General features: G+C 40.6%; 2 protein-coding genes across 5 annotated transcripts; both read left to right on the forward strand.

The window, feature by feature from the left end:
* The first annotated feature begins 54 nt into the window (after positions 1 to 54).
* Positions 55 to 12,491, forward strand: ppef1 (protein phosphatase, EF-hand calcium binding domain 1). The gene is made up of 19 exons (XM_019278100.2): positions 55 to 136; positions 1,285 to 1,443; positions 2,493 to 2,525; positions 2,852 to 2,979; positions 3,072 to 3,132; positions 5,766 to 5,929; positions 6,018 to 6,132; positions 6,633 to 6,679; positions 6,797 to 6,963; positions 7,075 to 7,111; positions 7,191 to 7,340; positions 8,418 to 8,569; positions 8,652 to 8,895; positions 8,976 to 9,161; positions 9,259 to 9,401; positions 9,573 to 9,679; positions 9,774 to 9,937; positions 10,624 to 10,708; positions 10,798 to 12,491. Exons 2-19 carry the CDS (start codon positions 1,389 to 1,391, stop codon positions 11,022 to 11,024), a joined length of 2,265 nt encoding a protein of 754 aa, XP_019133645.1. The 5' UTR covers positions 55 to 136; positions 1,285 to 1,388; the 3' UTR covers positions 11,025 to 12,491.
* A 53-nt stretch (positions 12,492 to 12,544) lies between these two features.
* On the forward strand, positions 12,545 to 19,359 carry LOC109142890 (uncharacterized). Of its 4 annotated transcripts, XM_019278098.2 has the most exons (10): positions 12,976 to 13,111; positions 13,203 to 13,376; positions 13,524 to 13,688; positions 13,804 to 14,967; positions 16,331 to 16,483; positions 17,391 to 17,513; positions 17,598 to 17,720; positions 18,407 to 18,616; positions 18,712 to 18,828; positions 19,186 to 19,359. In XM_019278098.2, the coding sequence occupies exons 1-10, from the start codon at positions 13,063 to 13,065 to the stop codon at positions 19,338 to 19,340; spliced, it is 2,433 nt and encodes an 810-aa protein (XP_019133643.2). In that variant the 5' UTR covers positions 12,976 to 13,062; the 3' UTR covers positions 19,341 to 19,359. The 4 variants fall into 4 exon arrangements, with proteins under 4 accessions (XP_019133641.2, XP_019133642.2, XP_019133644.2 ...); XM_019278096.2 differs by having other exon boundaries at positions 12,545 to 13,376; XM_019278097.2 differs by lacking the exon at positions 17,598 to 17,720 and having other exon boundaries at positions 12,545 to 13,376.
* Positions 19,360 to 19,411: the final 52 nt, after the last annotated feature.

A 19,411-nucleotide genomic window follows, 5' to 3' on the forward strand; every position in this document is an offset into this window, starting at 1 on the left:
CCTGCTGTTGATAATTCAGAGGACATGTAGCGCAACGTTTGTCTGCAGTTTCGATACGAGTTTTTTTTTTTTTCTTGCCTTACATGGATTGTGTGCCCCATTCATGATTTCCGGATCGTGCGGATACAAGCTGCAGGTAGGAACCATAAAGAACAAACACTCCGGATGCGAACAATATGCACAGTGTTGGGAAATGATGCGCAACAAGCAACATTTACCTTTTTTCAGTTTGATTTGTTCTTTACAGTGCCCCGATCTGTTAAAAGCATGGGCTGTTTGAGCGTGTTGAACCGTGATTTACAGCCCTTTACAAGCTTGATTTTATTCCTACTGTGTCGTTATTGTGGCACATGTGTTGTGAGATTTGTAAATAGGTGAATGATTTATTTACATATGGAAGGGGTTTAGAATAAGGACGGAAAACATGTGTTTTATTCCCACTAATTCACTAAAATCAACCAAATCAGTTTTGACTTTTTTGTTGAAATGCTTCTTTACATGTAAAAGATAAGATGGACTTGATGGATGATCCCACACTGGTGACAGCAGCTCCTATACACAAGGTGGATAAGAAATTACTCATAAATAACAAATGTATAGAAGAAAAAAGTCATGAAGTCATGCTGGTGTGTCTGACAGCTGTTGGAATGAAGAACCTGTGGTAGCGCTTCTTCCTACATGGTGGGAGTAGCAGTCTGTTGCTGAAGGAGCTGTTTAAGGTCACAGTCTCAGGCAGGAGGTGAGAGGAGTTGTTCGTGATGGATGTCAGATATGATCCCTGCAGCAGTGATAATATACTCAGATCTTTGAATTAAGAAGAAAGTGACAGTACCACCGTGTAGAAACACTCCGCATTCAAAATCTTACCAAAGTAAAAGTACAAAAAGTATTATGTAGCCAACTTATATTTCATTAATTTGTAATAATACAGAATGACCATCACAGAGATCTTAGCCTCTATGATAAACATAAAGTAAATCTAATTGTGTCACTCTTAAATCCACAAAGCAATACGTTACTTGCCTCTGAACTGTAATGGAACATAAAGTTGTACAGGCAGCTCCTAATTGTACTTAAATACAGTCCTTGAGTAAATGAGCAGTTGTTTTTCATCAGTGCTGTATCTGTAAATACTGCAACAGGTGACCCAGCAAACGCTGAGGTAAGCCCTGCTGCTGTGACGTGAGACTGGATGAAGTCTTTCCAGGACTTTAGAGATGCTGACTCCGCTCTGTCTCCACTGGCTGATGCCAGCATGACAACAATGGTGTTCTTACTTCTCAGGTGTCATTGCAGCTGTCATATGCTACGAGTCAGATGTGACCCACTGCTGCCAGCTTGGGGGAAAAACTGACTAATGTGACCCCAGGTCCTCCTTGTTGGTCACCATGGGATGTGGCACCTCCGTTGCTACAGAGACACAAGGGAAAAGAGTGGAGACAGGTGATTATGGTCCCTTCAGTCAGATTATTTTTTGTCCTGTCAGCAGGAAAATGTTGGCATTTTGACTTCGTCCCTGAGGAAATGTGTGAAAAAAACAAAACAACCCTGGCATCAAATTAGAGCTGACAACTTCACACCTCTGGTCTGTGGGTAGATGAGCACAAACAGAGCAGAAGTGTTGGATGCTAGATAGAGTGCAAGCTCAGAAGTAAATTAAGCTTTTATTATAGTGAACATGATGTAACCCAGCTTTTTGTGTCCTTACACAGACTTTCATTTATTTTACAAATCTCTTTTAAAGTCTACAATACACAACTCATAGTATAGATCCTTAAATATCTGTTGTGCATTGACAAAAAAATAATCTGCAACTATCCTGATAACTTGAGTAATCATTCTTTTTTTAAACATAATATCATAATATCATTGTAAACTGGGTCAACACAACACATTTAAAGACATCATCTTTGACTTGTAAGAAATTGTGCTGGCCATTCTTTTGTTACATTTCATCGACTAAACAATGAATAGATTAATTGAGAAAGTAACCGGCAGACTGATCAATTATGAAAATAATCTAAAACTAAACATGACTGCAGTCATGTCACGGTCAACATTTGTCTTAGTTTTTTTTAATAAGATGTCTTATTGTTCATTTCAGTTTTTTTGTCTCGCTCTTCTGTAACATTCTTTGTGAGGCGCTCCCTAAATAATCTATTATTAGCCATGGTCACGGCTGTGATATTTTACGCATCTCAGTGTCACACTGTGTAGTATAAATCTGATGGTAATTATTTTTGCAGAAGTAAATTTTCCTCCACACACACTCCAGATGTTTGACAGATGGTGCTTTGCTTATCTGCGCAGTCTGTCTTCTCTCCTCTCTTTAATGAGTTCTGTTTCTCCTGAAAGCTCTTTTAATTTGCTTAGTTTCACCAGTCCCACTGTTGCTCGTGACCTCCCCTGTGTCTTGTTATCTCTCTTGCTATGTTATGTGTTTTATTCAATTACTAGTTTCTTGTGCTGAATTTAAGTTTCTCCTCTCGCAGAAGACACACTTAAGACTCCCAGCCCGGCTCTGAGTAAGACCCTGCTCATACATCAGTCTCTGACATATGTAACATGTGCATGCATGCATGTGTGTATCTATCATCTATTTAATGATGTTTTCCAGAGTGCTAATTTACAAAAGACGCAGTAGAATCATAGTCTTGAATTAAAGATTCAGATATAAAGAAATATTCCTGTCAGTGTGCATTAAATAATGAAAATAAGAGCTGAAGAGTCTCACATTTTCTATACATGAACTGGACGTATGAGACTCTAGTTATCTAAATAAAATGTAAACACTGGTAGTCTGTGAAGCTTCTCAGTCGTCCGGGTCATCCGTCTTGTCGATTTGTTGTAGCTATGAAGGCAGCTGTTTTGATCCAGCGATGGTACCGGCGTTACATAGCCCGTCTGGAGATGCGACGCAGGTACACCTGGAATATCTTTCAGTCCATTGAATATGCCGGGGAACAGGACCAGCTACAGGTGACTCTCAGCACAAGCATTGCTATAAAAGTCTGCTAATTTTCAGAAGTGTCATAAAGCTTAAACATGTTTTTTTTTTCTTCTTTCTTCAGCTCTCCAGTTTCTTCAGTTTCATGCTCAACAACTTCACTCAGCTGAATGGAAACGGGCCAGGTTAGGACCGAAAATACTCTGAATATTCAGATTTTTGCTATTCTGAACATGCTAATTTAGTAACAGAGTATTTTAGTAACAGTGATTTACTAACAGTATGGATGTGATGTAACATGTTTTCAGTGAATGCAGGGATTACATGCTTAGTCTCCTTTTATTATTCTGCAAAGCTTTCCCTCCTAATAGCACCTTCAGGCCTGCTTGTGTCACATATTAAAAACAAAATTTCTTGAGGCTATTTTGAGCCTTTTATTCATGCATTTTTCTAGCTTTAAACATCATTTTTAATTTTTCTTTTTCTTTGAATTATATGAAACTGAATGATCAAAGAAGGATGTTGCACCCATTCTTTTAAAGATAAATGAGGTGGAATTTTATAAAATACTGCCATTTCATCCAGTTTATTAATTATTAGTTGCTATTAATGGTTGTTGTTTTCAGCATGTTCTAACACGGGGAGATTATATATAGATGCATTTTTCACCTCCATCAAATTAACACCAGTTTTGTTAGTCACGCCACTGTATTTTGGTCTAGATTAGAAAACCCATTGCGTATACCCTGTTGCTTAGCAACTACTGTGAATGTGGAGGCCAATGTGTTGGTGTGTTGCGCTGACACAGCTGTGGTTTAAGTATGTACTGACCCACTCATCCAGCTAAAAAGCATAATGCTCCATTGACAAGCTAATCCTTAGGTCAGCCCTTATTGCTAAACACCTACAGTACATCATCTTTAACACTGAGTCAACATACGTGGCACGAAGAGGCCGGTCTGTATTTATTATTATTTGTGTGTGTGTGTTTGACAGTATAGAGGACATTTCACAGACACTAAGGGGGTAAATAGACAAAAGAGAAGTAGGCCTGTAGGTAGATGTCTGTTCATGCTTTGTTTGTTTGCATAAATTAGAGGCCATCAGTTTTATTAGCATATTGGAGTGGTCTTTTAATACAACAGTAAGGTCACAAAGAGCTCCATGTGGTGCTGTGTCAAGCTGTTTATTACAAGGAACTACAAATTAAAATCTGTTCCAGTCTGTAGAATAGAGATTTTACTTCATCCGTGTTACTTTAAGACACAATCAGTTTGTTCTTTTGTGCCTTTTTTACAAAAGAAAAGGATCCACAAATGTCACCCTGTTTTATAATCACCACATTTTACTTCAGTGTCAAAACCTGGTGCCTACATTACCCACAAACCAACTCTGATTGGACTGTCAGCAATCTGAGATTTTGGTGTGTAATGTTAAGAGTCTCAACCAGAATTTTCAAACTTGTAGTCTTCACCTCCAAACGATGGTGATTCACGTGATCACAAATGGCTTCATACAACTGTTTTCACATACACATTAGTACTTCTCAGCACCTGTCCACAGACTTTGATGTGTTCCCATTTTAAGTTAAATCCAGCAGAGTAGGGACAGGGATCAGAATCAGAAACTGGTTTATTCCCAAGTAGGTTTTCACATGCAAGACATTTGTCTCTGTGTTTTGGTGCATAACAGCAAAAAAAAAAAGACGTATATAAAAGAAATGAAGTACTACAAGATAAGAAGAATGTGTTTTTTAAATTAACTGAACTGTACAGTCTTGTACAGGAATGTTCACCAGGTAGTTTGCAAAAGGATTATTAAATACTTTGATACTCACAAGCTACTCATTTGGTACTGAATCCTCAAAAACATCACTTTCAGTACTTTTCTTTATGTGTGCCAATAAACAGGCCCCTCTCACATAACTGTGGAAACCTGTGTGACATGAGCGAACTGAGCTTGCAGCCGATCACAGTCGCAGACTTCCACATCAAGCTTGTGAGAGAATGGCAGAAACGACGGAAACGTAGCGTGGTGTTGTGCTACTTTTTACAGCAAGACGCACTATTAGTGGCAAGAAACTAGTGGCACAGCAGCAATGCGAGCAACCTTTAAATGTTTAACATTTAAAAAAAGCACGGCCTGAAAGTTAGAAGGAAGACAAACACAAACACGATGTAACATTTGTAAAATCACATACCCATTGAAGAAATGATCAGTATCTGTGTTATGTAAAAAAAAAAAACATTTCGTATCACCCATCCCTATGTTTTCATCAGATCCATGACAGATCAAAACATTACCATAATTAAAGTTCTTTGGGGAGCATAATAAAATGTGAGACAATCTTTGCTTTCGTTATACCTCACCTATCAGAGTTGGTTGATGACTGTAAACTTTGAAGTGATATAAATTTGTCTACCAACAAAGATTTCGCCATCCTGTTTATCGGTGGCCCTCCAGTATCTCTGGTTTTAGGCTATTGTGTGTAAGGTTGCAGATCAATCACCAGGAATGCTTGATGTCAACTCTGGATTACCTGAATACCTTGATTTGTTAGGTATTCAGGACGCTGGTAAAGCCAAAAAGACTAATATCAGTTATATTTTGCAATGTATATTGAAGTCATGAGTGATAATATATATAGTGTGGTGGAAGATGTTATTGATTGATTGATTGCCTACTTTTAGCATTTAAGTTTACGTTTAGACCAGAAAATATGGTGTACACCACCAAGATGTTTGTGTGTGGACCTCTTGTTTTCATTTTAATCAAATTCACTCAGAATGTTCACAGCTCTCCACACTGTATCTTCCAGACTTGATCTCCCAGCTGCTGGACCCGGTAGTCGACCCCTGGTTAGACAGAGAGACCTGCTACAACTTGATCCCTGTTCCAGAGTCGTACACCGGGCCACGACTGACGTTTCCTCTCTCCGTCTCTGATACGAACGCCCTCCTCAGTGCTTTTAAGGAGCAGCAGGTACTGAATCTGAGCTTTCTCGGTCATACTTCTGATCGTCTGGTTTAGATTTCTGCTTTCAGGGACTCATTACTTTTCTTCCCCACAGAGTCTACATGCCAGATATGTTCTGCAGCTGCTGTACGAGACCAAAAAGCTCCTCAAACAGATGCCCAACATCATCCACTTGTCAACATCCTACACCAAAGATATCACTATATGTGGTGGGTGACCGTGACCTCAGTTTCACCTGTTAATTCAAGATTCAAAATTATTTTTTAGTTCATATGTGAAAATTCAGTCTTATTGTAACTATTTGCTGCTGTGACACTGCTGCTTTTGTACCTGTTACATTCAGCCACTGGATAGGTGAATGACCTGCTTACTGATATAATGATCGCTGATGTCAGTAAACATGTTTTAAATACAGCTCACTGTATATTAATGGCAGCGTTCCAAGAAAAGAGGTCTTGTTTATTTGCACACTGATCAGGCACTTGACTCCTCTTCCACGACTGCTCCACCTGCAGATTTGCATTTAATTAAACTCATCAACATCTAAGAATACTCATAACAAAAACAAAAAACACACACTTGGTGGTGGAAGTGGAGAAATCTTCTGTTTTCATACCATTTAAGAATTTAAGACTCAAGAATCATGGATCAATTAAGCCAGAAACAGGATTTTTATTTCTCCGTTGTTGTGATTTTCCTTTTGCTACAGGTGATTTGCATGGCCGGCTTGATGACTTACTTCTCATATTTTATAAGGTGAACCTGTTCTAATATGCAAAATATTTAAACAACAATCAAAGCCACATCAAACATGACATCTCTGATTTGAAGTTTGAGTTGTTTAAATGTTTTTTTATGTCGTTTTTTGTTCAGAATGGTCTACCCTCTGCGGAGACTCCATATGTGTTTAATGGTGACTTTGTGGATCGTGGGAAAAAGTCAATCGAGGTGGTCATGCTCCTGTTCGCCTACCTTCTGCTTTACCCCGACAACATGCACCTGAACCGAGGGAACCATGAAGACCACATCATGAACCTCAGGTGTGAGGAGAGGAGTCGGAATGAAATAAAGCGTCCAGGTTTAATGCAAACATGAGTGTATTAAATATTGATATGTACGATATCTGTGATGTTTGTGCGTTGTTGTTTCAGATATGGGTTCACAAAAGAAGTCATGCAGAAGTACAAGGTACAGTAAAGTCCAGACGTGTACACAACTCAGACGCTCATTCTGCATGTGATTGCTGACTGTGTGTGACTGTGTGCAGACGCATGGCCGTGAGATCCTCCAGCTGTTTCAGGACGTTTTCAGCCTTCTGCCCGTCGCAACAGTCATTGACGGAAAAGTCCTGATCGTTCACGGAGGCATTTCAGACCAGACAGACTTGGACTTTCTCAGCACCATAGAGAGACACAAGGTCAGTGGAAACAAGCAGCTATCCTTCATGTCCTCTATCCGGACTATGATAATCGATTTTGGCCACTAGAGGTAAGAGAAATGGAAACATAAACTGTCATCATTAGAGACTCAATGTGAACTCTGTTATATCAGACTTCAATCAAATTAGATTGATTTACTTTTTGGCTTCTGTTTGATTAATAGGAAGAAGTGTTTCCAATAGCTCACCTGATAGAGTGTGCACCCCATGTATCAAGGCTAATAGAACCGGGTTTAACTCCAGCCCGGGATCTTTGCCGCATGTCATCCCCACTCTCTAAATCTCCTATCCATCCCTCCAGCTGTTTTTATCCAACAAAACAGAAAAAGCCTTAAAATCTGACTAGCTAATCACACAGCAAACCCGGAGCCAGGTATTACTCCAGCATTGAAAAATGGAACACGTTGCACAGAGATTGGAAGAACAGGAGGTTAGATCATTAGTCCTGGTCCTGTGGTGTTTGGTGTTGAGCGGGTATCATGCTCTGAGTTTTTCAGAGCTTGGCTCAGACTGAAGTAACATACAGTTAATTTGCAGTCATAAAATGACACCATTAAAAACACTTACTGTATATTACATTAGTCATTTGATTCAATGCTAGTATCAGAAATATATTTGTCGATTTTAAGAAACAGTTCAATGCCTTTTGTATTGTTGATGTGTTTTTATATTTTTATTCCTTTGAATGTTTTGACAACAGAAAGTGATATATTCATGAATCACACATGGATTTCTTTATCAATACCAGTATCAAAGGATTGCAATTAATTTCACATGTTCTCATGTTAAAATTATTCATCACAAAGTAACTCTTAGAATGAAGTAATGTATCTTTATGTATGTATAATAGTTATGATATGTATCTTTAGGTTGGATTTTTACCTTTTTTCATTTACTCTACTGTAAGTGTTGTACAAGTATGTGTCTAAACTTTTTGTTTATATAGCCCATAATCACCAATTTGCACCAACCTCTATCCTAAGTCACTCTACATATATTAGTTTGAATTTTAATTTGGAGAACAAATCGTTTTTCTCATTTTATTTCCTTCTCCAGGTGAAATCTGCACTGAGGTTTCCCAGACGCACTTTAGAGCAGCTGGACATCGGTCAGTCCAGCAGACAGATGAAAAGAATGATATCGACAGATGGCTCTCGTCCCAGCAGCAGTCGAAGCCACAGCAAGAACCAAAGAACACCGAACCAGAGGTCTGACAGCAGGCCACAGACACTTACAGATGTTACGTGTTTTTTTATTGTACAATAAGACTTCTACCCCTTTTCTCTGTAGAAAGAGGCGGTGCAGGATCAGCCGTCAAGACAGCGCCGTCTCCATTTCTCCCTCCTCCTCCTCATCGTCGTCATCCTCCTCTTCACTCTGCTCTCCTCGAACTCCATCCTGCCTCACGCCTCGCCCGTGTCCGTCTTCTCCCAGCATGACCTACACTATCAATGTCCTCCATGTACCTTTCCTGGACTCTCTGACTTCTGTTCCCCCTCCTTCATCTCCACAACATGATCAGGAATGGAAACAGGTCAGAAAAGGGGGTGAATTGGAAGAAATATAATATATACTGTACTACTATATATTCACCTGCTTTCTTCTCTCCTGCAGATCGTGGATATATTGTGGAGTGACCCTAAAACCCAAGAGGGCTGCAGTCCCAACACATTCAGAGGAGGAGGCTGTTACTTCGGCCCTGACATCACCCAGAGACTGCTACTCCAACACGGACTCCAGCTGCTGATCAGATCCCATGAGTGCAAACAGGAAGGATATGAGCTCTGTCATGGTGGACAGGTAGACGGTGGATGCCATAAATTAATTAATAATTGTCCAAAAAGTCTTAAAGTGTTTTGTGTCTGGAGAAACAAGTGTGCACCTGTTTGTTCTTTAGGTGATCACCATTTTCTCAGCATCAAATTACTATGAGGAGGGAAGCAACCGCGGTGCGTACATCAAACTAGGCAGAGATCTGGTCCCTCGCTTCTACCAGTACCAAGTCAGCCGCACAACACGCAAACTAACCCTGACACAGAGGTACAAAAAGGCTAGATGTAGTGGTACTGAAACTTTAGATAGATTAATTAATTTAAAGACCATAAATACCAACAGTTCAGGTTTTGCTGCCAATGTAGGCTTTCCATAACACTTATCTGTTAGTAATGTAAGAAAGCTCATTCTCAGTTAATAACCCATGTGTGTCTGCAGAGTACGGGCTGCTGAAGGCTCTGCTCTCAGGGCCTTGAAGGAGAAGCTGTTCACACATCGCTCTGAGCTGATGTCAGGCTTCCAGCAGTACGACCAGAATAACACCGGTGCCGGCTTCTCACTCTGTTTACCCTTACTTATATTTGCCCTGGTTGAAATGTGTAGCTGATACACGTAAGCATATCTTTTTTTTCTTTTCAGGTAGTGTGTCCGTGAGCGAATGGGCTCAGGTGTTGGAGTCTGTGCTGAGATTGGACCTGCCCTGGAGGACACTGCGTCCACACTTAGCCCGCCTGGCAGCAGATGGCAGTGTGGAGTATCAGTCCTGCTTCGAGAATATGGAACCAGGGATTCCTCTGTCTCAGGTCAGAGACGTGAACGGGTGGAAACCAACCAAGTACACCATTACTATCATTACTATTATTCTGAGATCCTTGTATGTTACTAAAGTACTTTAACTTTTTTATATCAGTGCAAACTTTTACAACACTACATTTATTTGGTTTCTCTATATAATAGTTTTTCAGGAACGTTTAAAAACTCTTGATGACGTGCATTTGTGGGATTTTTATCTATGTTTAAGTCTTAGGAAAGCAAAACAGGTTGGAGAATTGTAAGTCCTGCTTTGCATGCAAGGAATCATGCAGGCACAATTAATATTTCTAAAAGGGAAGACTTCAACTAACAGCAACAATATGATACATCTCATATTTAAACTCCTCTATAAGCAGAAAACCGTATTCGATATGCACTATATGAATAAATATAGTCAGTTCAAGCTTTGTGTTTTCATGCACATACTGTATCGACCATGTTCAGGTCTATTCTTCATATAGTTAAACTACAGACTCAGCTACCTACAGATTGTTTATAGCATCGTGATATTACTTCCATCCTCTTATTGTGTGCTTTTAAACACATTTTACTGCTGATACCGTAAATGGGAATTTTCCCTAGTACCTTTAGGATTATAATGAATTATTATTACATTAAACACAACTAGTGGTTCTTTAGTAGTCTGTTGTTTTAGCACTTTCTTTTCTACTTTCAGGTCACTCCAAACTTGGCTGAAACTCTGTTCAGATACAGGACTGACATTGAGATAATATTCAACATTATAGACAAAGACCACTCAGGTAAACAAGTACTGAATCTCTTTGATGGTGATAATTCAAAATGTATTCCCAAAAGTTCAGCCATGTGGATGTATGTGTGTCACGTTCAGGTCTGATATCCATTGAGGAGTTTCGTCAGACTTGGCGTCTCTTCAGTGCCCACCTCGGGGTTGACATCGATGACAGAGCCATCGATGACCTGGCCCGGAGTATTGACTTCAACAAGGATGGCAGTATAGACTTCACCGAGTTCCTAGAGGCCTTCAGAGTGGTACACAAACTGGACAACAAGGATCAGCAGGTCAATGGAAAGATGGATGGAGAGAAGTATTCGTGAAGGGAAGAATTTGAAGAAATTTGAAGGTCAGCAGAGAAACTAACAGGAAGGACACTAGGATAAGATTAAAAAATTTAGTATTAAAGGGAAAATAGCAGCAATTTGGTGATGTATTATACAGGTCTTGGAGCATTTTGTCATTTGTTGGTGTATATTTAGCTACACTAACAGCATCGCTCTAGTCTAGGGGATGGTCAAGGTCATCAATAGGTTGCTTTCCATCCACCATTTTGGTTTCAAAGTAAAATATCTCAACAAGCGTTGGATGGATCGCCACGAAACTTTGTGAAGACATTCAAGTTTCCCAGTCGATGGATCCTTAAGACGTTGGTTGACTTTTCATCTAGCACCACCAGTAGGCAAAAGTATCTCTACATCAACTAAATGGATTTACATATATTTCGGTACAGACATTCATGTTTCCAAGATGATCTTTGGATTTGGGGAACCACTGAAGATTTTTCTATGACCCCCGGCAGGCGGACACTTCTGAGCATTTCAGCCTGCATGAAATGTCTCGACAAACATTGTGGATGGATTGCCATGAAATTTGGTAGCAACAAGAGGGACTATGTTAAACTGCTGCATTTGTGCAGCATTTTTATCCAAAGTGCGTTACAATTTGCCTCTAATTGACACACATACTAATCTCTAAAAACAGATTTGCATATGAATAGAGAATATCAAGGTGAGGGACCAACATTTTGGCACCAGAAGCTTTGTGGTTTCCATTTGTAGTCCGTTTGTAGTGGTGTTGACCAGTCAGGTTTGAGTGGGCTGTGTAGATCAAAAGAGGCAGAACACATTGGCCAAAATGCAATTTCTGAACCCCTCACCTATCGTTTGATGGTGATTTATCATCTTAGGGCAAAGGATAATGTGGATAATGTTTCTGGGTTTCTGATGTGGAAAAAGATTAATGATCTTCAGGGTCAAAACTTCCTCTGCAGTCCGATTAACAAGGTGATACTCAAGAATGATTGAAAGACACATTTCTACAAATCTCTCTGATGGGTTAATCTCAATGATACTGAGGTTGCACACACATTGCAAAGAACCATTGGAAGCAATTTGAAGTTCAGAGTCTGTCCCAGGAAACTTGTGGACAGGAAGAGCTGGTGATCAAACTGCCCAGTGATTAGGGGACGACGATAGAAGATAGATGTCTTGAGAATAAAAGTTCACACAGAACAATCACCCACTCGCAAAAAAAACTTTGCTAGAAAAAGTCTGGATCAGGTTCTGGAGCTGCATATTAAAGGTACAGTTTGATTTAGTAGCAGACCTGTGAGAAAACATGGGTACAAGTCAGCAGGAGTGTGATGTAGCACTGTCAAGTATTGATGACTGAAGGCTCCAGCCTGTCTATTTAGAAGAAATAGACACACAATATTGCTAATGTTAGGGTTACAGTTAGTGTGTGTTCCAACTATTTACCAAAAAGGAATAAAATTGCATTTCTGAAAACTTAATTGTTGTATGTTGTCTGTGTGTGTGTGTGTGTGTGTGTGTGTGTGTGTGTGTGTGTGTGTTCACTCTAGCATCCTGCCCACTATAATTACCGAACAGTGAGAGCAGTTTAACAGGCCCAGGCATCCGGTGTAAATGATGGGTTCAGATTTTACTGAAGGTGTCTAATTGTGCTGCACACAGACTCTATGGTGACTGATCGTTTTTAAACCTGACTGTTTTAGTGCCAGAGATTTCTGATGATTCCCTCTATTTTGTTAAAAACTGTTTATATCTGAATGCATGATATCACTTTAACAAACAAACAAGTTAAATTGCTATTTACTATAAAACAGGTAAAAAAGCGCATCTCCCCTGATACCTCAAGCCATCTGTCAGAGTGTTTTGTGTACCCCTCCTTCCTTCCTTGCATCCTCCCATCCTGTAGTAATCCCACACCAAATCTCCTCCCCTCAATCTTCAACCCCTTACATACGTCCCACTTTCGCTCTCCGAGTACTCTCCTCCTCCCCAAATATCACGAGATTCTCAGCTCAGTAGATCATAGTGTCATCCTGAACACATTCAGATGGAGCTCCTGGCAGCACTGGTTGCTCTGCTCTGCATCCACGCTCCAGGTACTTCTTCAAGCTATTTTCATACATGTGTGTGTTGAGAGAAGAGGTGTTTTCAGACAACAGCAGGTATTCATTGTGAAACTGTCTGCAGTGTGCGGAGCTGAGGGATGCAGTGATTTTAGACACCTGGAGAACGGGCAGACGTTTTTCCGTTACGGAGGACTGCTGGTGATCTTTCGTTGTTATCCTGGCTACAAACTCCATGGATACAAAACCAACAGCTGTGTGTCTGGACACTGGTCCCGTGACACCCCGGTCTGCGTTGGTAAGGAGCTTCATTCATGAGCGTGTACTGTTAAAATGAGCTGTTATTAATGAGTTGCTGTTATTAGAGAGTTGAGGGGAAGTGGCAATGGTCCCTTGTTAGACTGCAACTTTTATCACTCTCCATGATATCCTCCCACTCCTTCAGGCTCTGGCTGCTCCAACCCGGGGACACTCACCCACGGCACAAGCAGCATGAATGAGGATGGCTCCTGGGCAATGTTCAGCTGTAATAATGGTTTCCATCTTCATGGGCCTTCAGTGTTGTACTGTAAGGGCCACACCTGGAATAGCACAAAGCCTGTATGCAAAGGTGAGCATGGAAATTCTCAGCTATTAAAGAGAGTAGAAGTTTATTATTGCACTATTTTGTATTCACGTTTGAAGGTTTCTGTCTTTAATTGTTTTCACTCATTTCTCCGTGTAAGAGTCCGACATGACGGGCTCAATTTCAGGTGTCAATCTGCAAAAGCCAAACATACACCAGAACCTCCAGGCTCCCGTAGTTCTGAAGACCCAGCAACAATCCCACTATGACAGCCTTGCTAATACTGCCTCCAAAGAAGCAAACTTCAAACTTGGCTTGTTGTCTCATACACCATCCCAAATGTCCAACAGGGAGACGATTAAAGTGACTAACCCAAAAGTTCACCTGCAGCAGTATATCCAGTTTCAAGTCAAAGGTGGGGTCCAAACAGCTCATCGTGAGGATCAGAAGACAAACGAAGATCAAGGAGCAGAAACAGGAACTGGAAGGGATGTCTCAGAGGTAAAAGCTTCACACGAGGAAGAAGGAAGGGGGGGCCGAGTTACACAAATGTTTGCTTCTGAGCGATCAGCACTTTCAACAGCATCATTTTCAACAGCCCATACACCAATCACTGCTGTCACAACTCTCCCGACTGTGGTGTTCGCACCAACTTCATCATATCAGCACACAAAATCTGCTCTGTCTGCGCTCAGCAGTGAAAAAGCACTCACGTTCAAAGAAACTGTCACATCCCAGCATGATCTGACTCCCTCTAAAGTAGTAACAGGGTCCTCACAAACTGTAGACAAACTGGCAGAAACTGGCCTCCTGCATCCTTCTTTGTCCCAGCCTGGATCTGTAGATAAAGAGAAGCCTACAGAAACTTCAACATACACTTCATCTCCTTCTGCTCATTTCATTACCACCAGTTCTTCTCTCACTTCATCACCTGCTTCCTCTTTATCGAATCCCAATCCATCCTTTTCTCCCTCAACCTCCTCAAGTCCCAGCTCCACCCAGTCCAATATGAAAACCCAGCCGCTTAATGTCACCTTTCCTGCAAACACCACCACCACAACTAAGGCTCCCAAGACTGAAAACCACAACCTCACGATGAACTCTGCCTCCAAACCGGGCCTCAGCCGACGACCAGTGTGCCTGTACCCACCTGTGCCCGCTCACGGGACCTTCTACTTCCGTAATGTGGAGAATCCAGGTCCCAGAGAGTATAAACATTATATACAGTATGCCTGCTACCCTGGTTATACGCTGGCCCATGGAGACATACACAGCTACTGCCAGCAGGGGGGGACCTGGAGCGGAATCACACCTGTTTGTCTAGGTAGGTCGTGTTGCTGCTTCAGAATTTGAAAGATTATTTGATTTATTTAAAAATGTTGCAGTCACTGACAAAGAAAAGAAAAGATGTGCTGACTGGTAAAGAAGAAGGAAGGTGCAAGATGTCTGCCAGTGTACTGCCAAATACTAGTCAACCAATGTATGTTACAGAATCATGTGGAATTGATATATGCAATAGAAAACAAATGAAAATATGAAGTATATACATTTACACTAGTTTGCATGTAAACAAACTAATTGTTCTTTAGAGGCATTTTCAAAGATTATTTATAATATGTCTATAGTGCACTTGATATGTTAGATCTGGTCTGTGAATAGCAATTAATTCTTCGTCTGTTTGTTTCTTGTACTAGTCTTGTGTCCTGTGTTAAATCTTAGGGCTGCAACACTCATTTTTAATATTAATGAGTTTACAGAATAATTTCTTGGTCAATCAATTCATGTTTGACATCCAAATATGTGAGAAAATGGTGACAATTGTACATTATAGTCAAAGGTGATCTCAAAGATATTCTATTTACTATAACATAAGTGTTATGAGAATTTTTAAGAAAAACCCTTAAGGAGGACTGGATTCAAAGTTTAAGTTGAATTTATTATTCTTGTACTAGAAGGGGCATTTAACAGTGCAACACACAAAAGGGGTTACAGAGAAAAGGCTCCCTGAGGAGCTCTATCAATAGGTTCTTATACATTTTTTAAAAATGGGCTGTCTCAGACACCTCCCCACTGATACAGATAACATCATAATATTCCTTTAGTTGGTTTATGGCTCAGGAATGAGCACTATATTTTATATCCACATGGTACTCCGCTAGCCTGTACCTGCACTACTAATTTATAATTATCTCTCCCTGCCAGCCTTAGTAAATCAGAGGCCAACTAGGGGAGGTATGCGAGACATGGTAGACAGGACACACACACTATCTGTATGAGTTAAAAACATCTGGACCCCAATATAATCCTAATTTTTATAACAATAAGACAAAGAAAAGCTACATATTTTGCTTTTCCACTTAAAGATTATTGTAAAAACTTTTTTAAATTTTTTTACAAATAATTGATGGCAATAGTTTTTTTTTCGGTTTTTGTTTTGTCATTCAGTTAACTTTTTCATCAACTAATTGTTCCACATCTTGAGTCACATCTAGCTTCATGCCAAGATAAGACTTCTTCTGCTGTGCAGATCATCTTGTTCTGAATTTATGGTGTCAAAGATGATTTTGAAATGATCTCACTTGCTGTTGTTGTTCCACCTGTTCAACCATCTTAAAGTACCCTCGCATGAATGCTCAAATTCATTTCCTCTCATTGCAACTGTGATGACCCTTGACCCTTGTCTCCAGAGTTGACACCATGCTCAGTTAACAACGGAGGCTGTTCCCAACTCTGCTCTCACTCTCAACACTACAACCAGAGCTCCAACCAAACCCAGACAAGAACTCAGTGCCACTGCAAACCTGGATTCACTCTGCTGGATGACGGGCGGACGTGTCGTGGTGAGCATATTAATGTTTTGTTTTTTTGTCTTTCCCCAGAGTTTTCACTGGGACCTTAACATTCTTCCTGAATCCTCTGTGGACGCCCCCAGGCACGGCGTGCAGTGAGGCATGTTACAGCACAACAGACAACAGGGAATATCCTTCACATGTTTTATGACTTTGATGTTTCACGGCTCACAGACGAGCATAAGTGAGCTGTGAAATTTGTGGGAGCAGGATCGCCTTGTAGCACTAGGCTCTATAATGTCTCAAGTTATACTGCCTGTCTCACAGACAACCTATCATTTGTGAGGGCCATCAGTGGATGGTGTTGATCTTATTTTTTGAACAGTGTTATTATCAGCGTGCACTCTGCAGATAGTCCTGTCCAGACTGATTATAGTTTAGTTGTAGCCTGAAAATTCCACTGCAATGAAATAAGGTTTGTATCCTGTCTGGTGGGTAGCTTAGGAAAGAAAAAGGAACAGTTATTTTGGTCCTCATTTCAAAATAGACCATTCTTTCTGGTCCAGACATGGGAAGATGATGAAAAAAGAAGAAGCAGGTAGATCAAGAGATGTCAGCTTTGAGGAAATGGTGCCATCCTTGTTTCCTGTCTTTGAAAAACAGGAAGTCAGAAAACATCCACATGGTTTGCTCATTACAGGCAAAAACAGAGCGAGCAAAACATGGAGACACATCAATGAGGTTTCAGATTCCAGCTTGATTCAGAGCGGAGAGGGAGACGACCACCTTTCATCTGCTGATGTTTTTCTTTCATCTCAGCGCAGCCTTGACTGCGTGTTTCTGACGGATACAGGAAGAGTGTGTGTTTTATTAAATCTGCGTCCACACACCCACACCAGTGCAAAATGCATGTTTATGCTATCTGTGTATGTAATAATTATTGTTTGCATGTGTGTAGATTTAGATGAGTGTGTGGAGGGGCAGCATCAGTGTCAGCAGAGATGCATCAACACATTTGGTTCCTTTAAGTGCGGCTGTGATGACGGCTTTCAACCAGCGCATGACCAGACCTCCTGCACAGGTGTGTGTTTATTTGCCTTTGTGTCTGTTTATGTCATTCACATCTACGAACAGTGTTTTTCTACGTCGCTCTCCATCTTTCCAGATGTGGATGAGTGCCTGCTGCCTGTAACAGGCTGTGTGTTCGGTTGTGTAAACACTCCTGGGAGCTTCCACTGTCAGTGTCCTGCTGGCTACAGCTTAGAGCCTGCAGACAACCACTGCCAAGGTTATGAGACGCTTGTTAAACGTTACTATGAAATGTGTCTTTCTCTTTTTATGCTTGCAGCATAACTCTAAGGATGGTATTATCTGTCAGTTTGACCACCACTGAAATAGACTGAAATATCTCAACATCTTCAGGATGGATTTTCATGAAATTTGGTTACGCATTCATGGTTTCCAGATGAATGGAAGATAACGTTTGTGACTGGGTGGTGACTTTTCAAGCACCACAACAACTACGGATTACCATGAAGTGTGTAGATTGGTGATTTTAGTGTAGATTATGCTAAACTAAGATGGTGCTAACATTTGATTATTAGGATATACCATGGTAAACATTACCTGTTCAACATTAGACCTACATGAACTACCACTACAACTACTAGAATGACCACAGTGATGATTCTGACCTTTCATTTTTGGCTATACTAATAATTTTTCATTGTGTCTCGCAGCTATCACCTCTCTCTTAAACTCCAGTGACTTATAAAATAAATGTGAAATGTTGTATTCCCAATTTAACATGGATAAGAATATAATTATATATAATTGCTAGCACTAAAAAAAAATGTCTATCAGTGCAACTTTGTCCCAGAGCCTTTGGATTTTTGATAATATGACAATAAAATAGAAAAGGTGTACACTTAAGTATGGTTGTCATCTTCTCCTAAACTTCCTTTTCTTATCCAGATATAGATGAGTGTTCTTCTAATCATGGGCTCGGGCCATGTATGGAGCAGTGCAACAACTCACCAGGATCCTACCAATGCTCCTGCACATATGGACACATCTTAGCCGGAAACGGACACAGCTGCATCGCAGAGTGTCCACCTGGTTACAGGAAGGGACCAGCAACAACAGCTGAGACAACTGCACAAGCTCTTAAGGAGCAGTGTGAAGGTAGGAAGAAATCAGCCCTTTGCTGCATGCCATTCTGTCTGTCTCTCTCTCTCTCTGTGCACTCAAGTCTGAGCTCATTGTTTGTGTGCACACAGATATAAATGAGTGCGAGGAGGAAGGTTGTGAGGGGCAGTGTCTCAACCTGCCAGGCTCTCACCGCTGCATCTGCCCCAAAGGATACACACTGCAAAGTGATGGCCGACGCTGCAAGGGTCAGTGGTGTCATGCACACACATACACACACATCTTTAACAGTACGGTGTCTGCTAGGTGACACATTATATGAAAATAACACATTAGAGAAACATTATATGTGAAACAAAAGTTTTTATCCAAAATTGGGGATAATTTAGAGGATGCTGCATAAATTAACTTTTTCCAGTCAGATGTTTACAGTCCAAGGACTCAGAAATTCAAACTGACAGAACTTTATCATGGGCTTTCTTTCCCTTAATCAAAAAACATTTAATTAATGAATCAAAAACTTCATAAAATTCATAAATATATCAAATTATTTTGAAACTCTACTGATCTACTGAGTGAGTTTTATTTCCCTTCCTCTCCTCCAGACATTAACGAGTGCAGTCGGAAGAACGGAGGGTGTTCCCACCTGTGTGTGAACCAAAAAGGGGGACATAAATGTGCCTGCCCAGCCACCCATCGCCTCTCCCCTTACAGCTGGAAGAAATGTCTACCAAGGACAACAACGAACACAGCTGGCTGAGCTGGAAGCAGCAACAGCTGGAGCTCTGCGTTATCAGAGCTCCTACTCCTGCTAGTATACAAAGTGATATG

Source organism: Larimichthys crocea, chromosome VIII (genome assembly GCF_000972845.2).
Source record: "Larimichthys crocea isolate SSNF chromosome VIII, L_crocea_2.0, whole genome shotgun sequence".
NCBI classification, from domain to species: Eukaryota; Metazoa; Chordata; class Actinopteri; family Sciaenidae; genus Larimichthys; species Larimichthys crocea.

Coding starts and splice junctions, on each gene's coding strand:
- LOC109142890 (XM_019278096.2), top strand. CDS start 12,773: ATGCATGATATCACTTTAACAAACAAACAAGTTAAATTGCTATTTACT. Junction 13,377..13,523: donor TGACACCCCGGTCTGCGTTG/GTAAGGAGCTTC, acceptor CCACTCCTTCAG/GCTCTGGCTGCTCCAACCCG. Junction 17,514..17,597: donor TGACCAGACCTCCTGCACAG/GTGTGTGTTTAT, acceptor CCATCTTTCCAG/ATGTGGATGAGTGCCTGCTG.
- ppef1 (XM_019278100.2), top strand. CDS start 1,389: ATGGGATGTGGCACCTCCGTTGCTACAGAGACACAAGGGAAAAGAGTG. Junction 2,526..2,851: donor GACTCCCAGCCCGGCTCTGA/GTAAGACCCTGC, acceptor GATTTGTTGTAG/CTATGAAGGCAGCTGTTTTG. Junction 5,930..6,017: donor GTGCTTTTAAGGAGCAGCAG/GTACTGAATCTG, acceptor TCTTCCCCACAG/AGTCTACATGCCAGATATGT.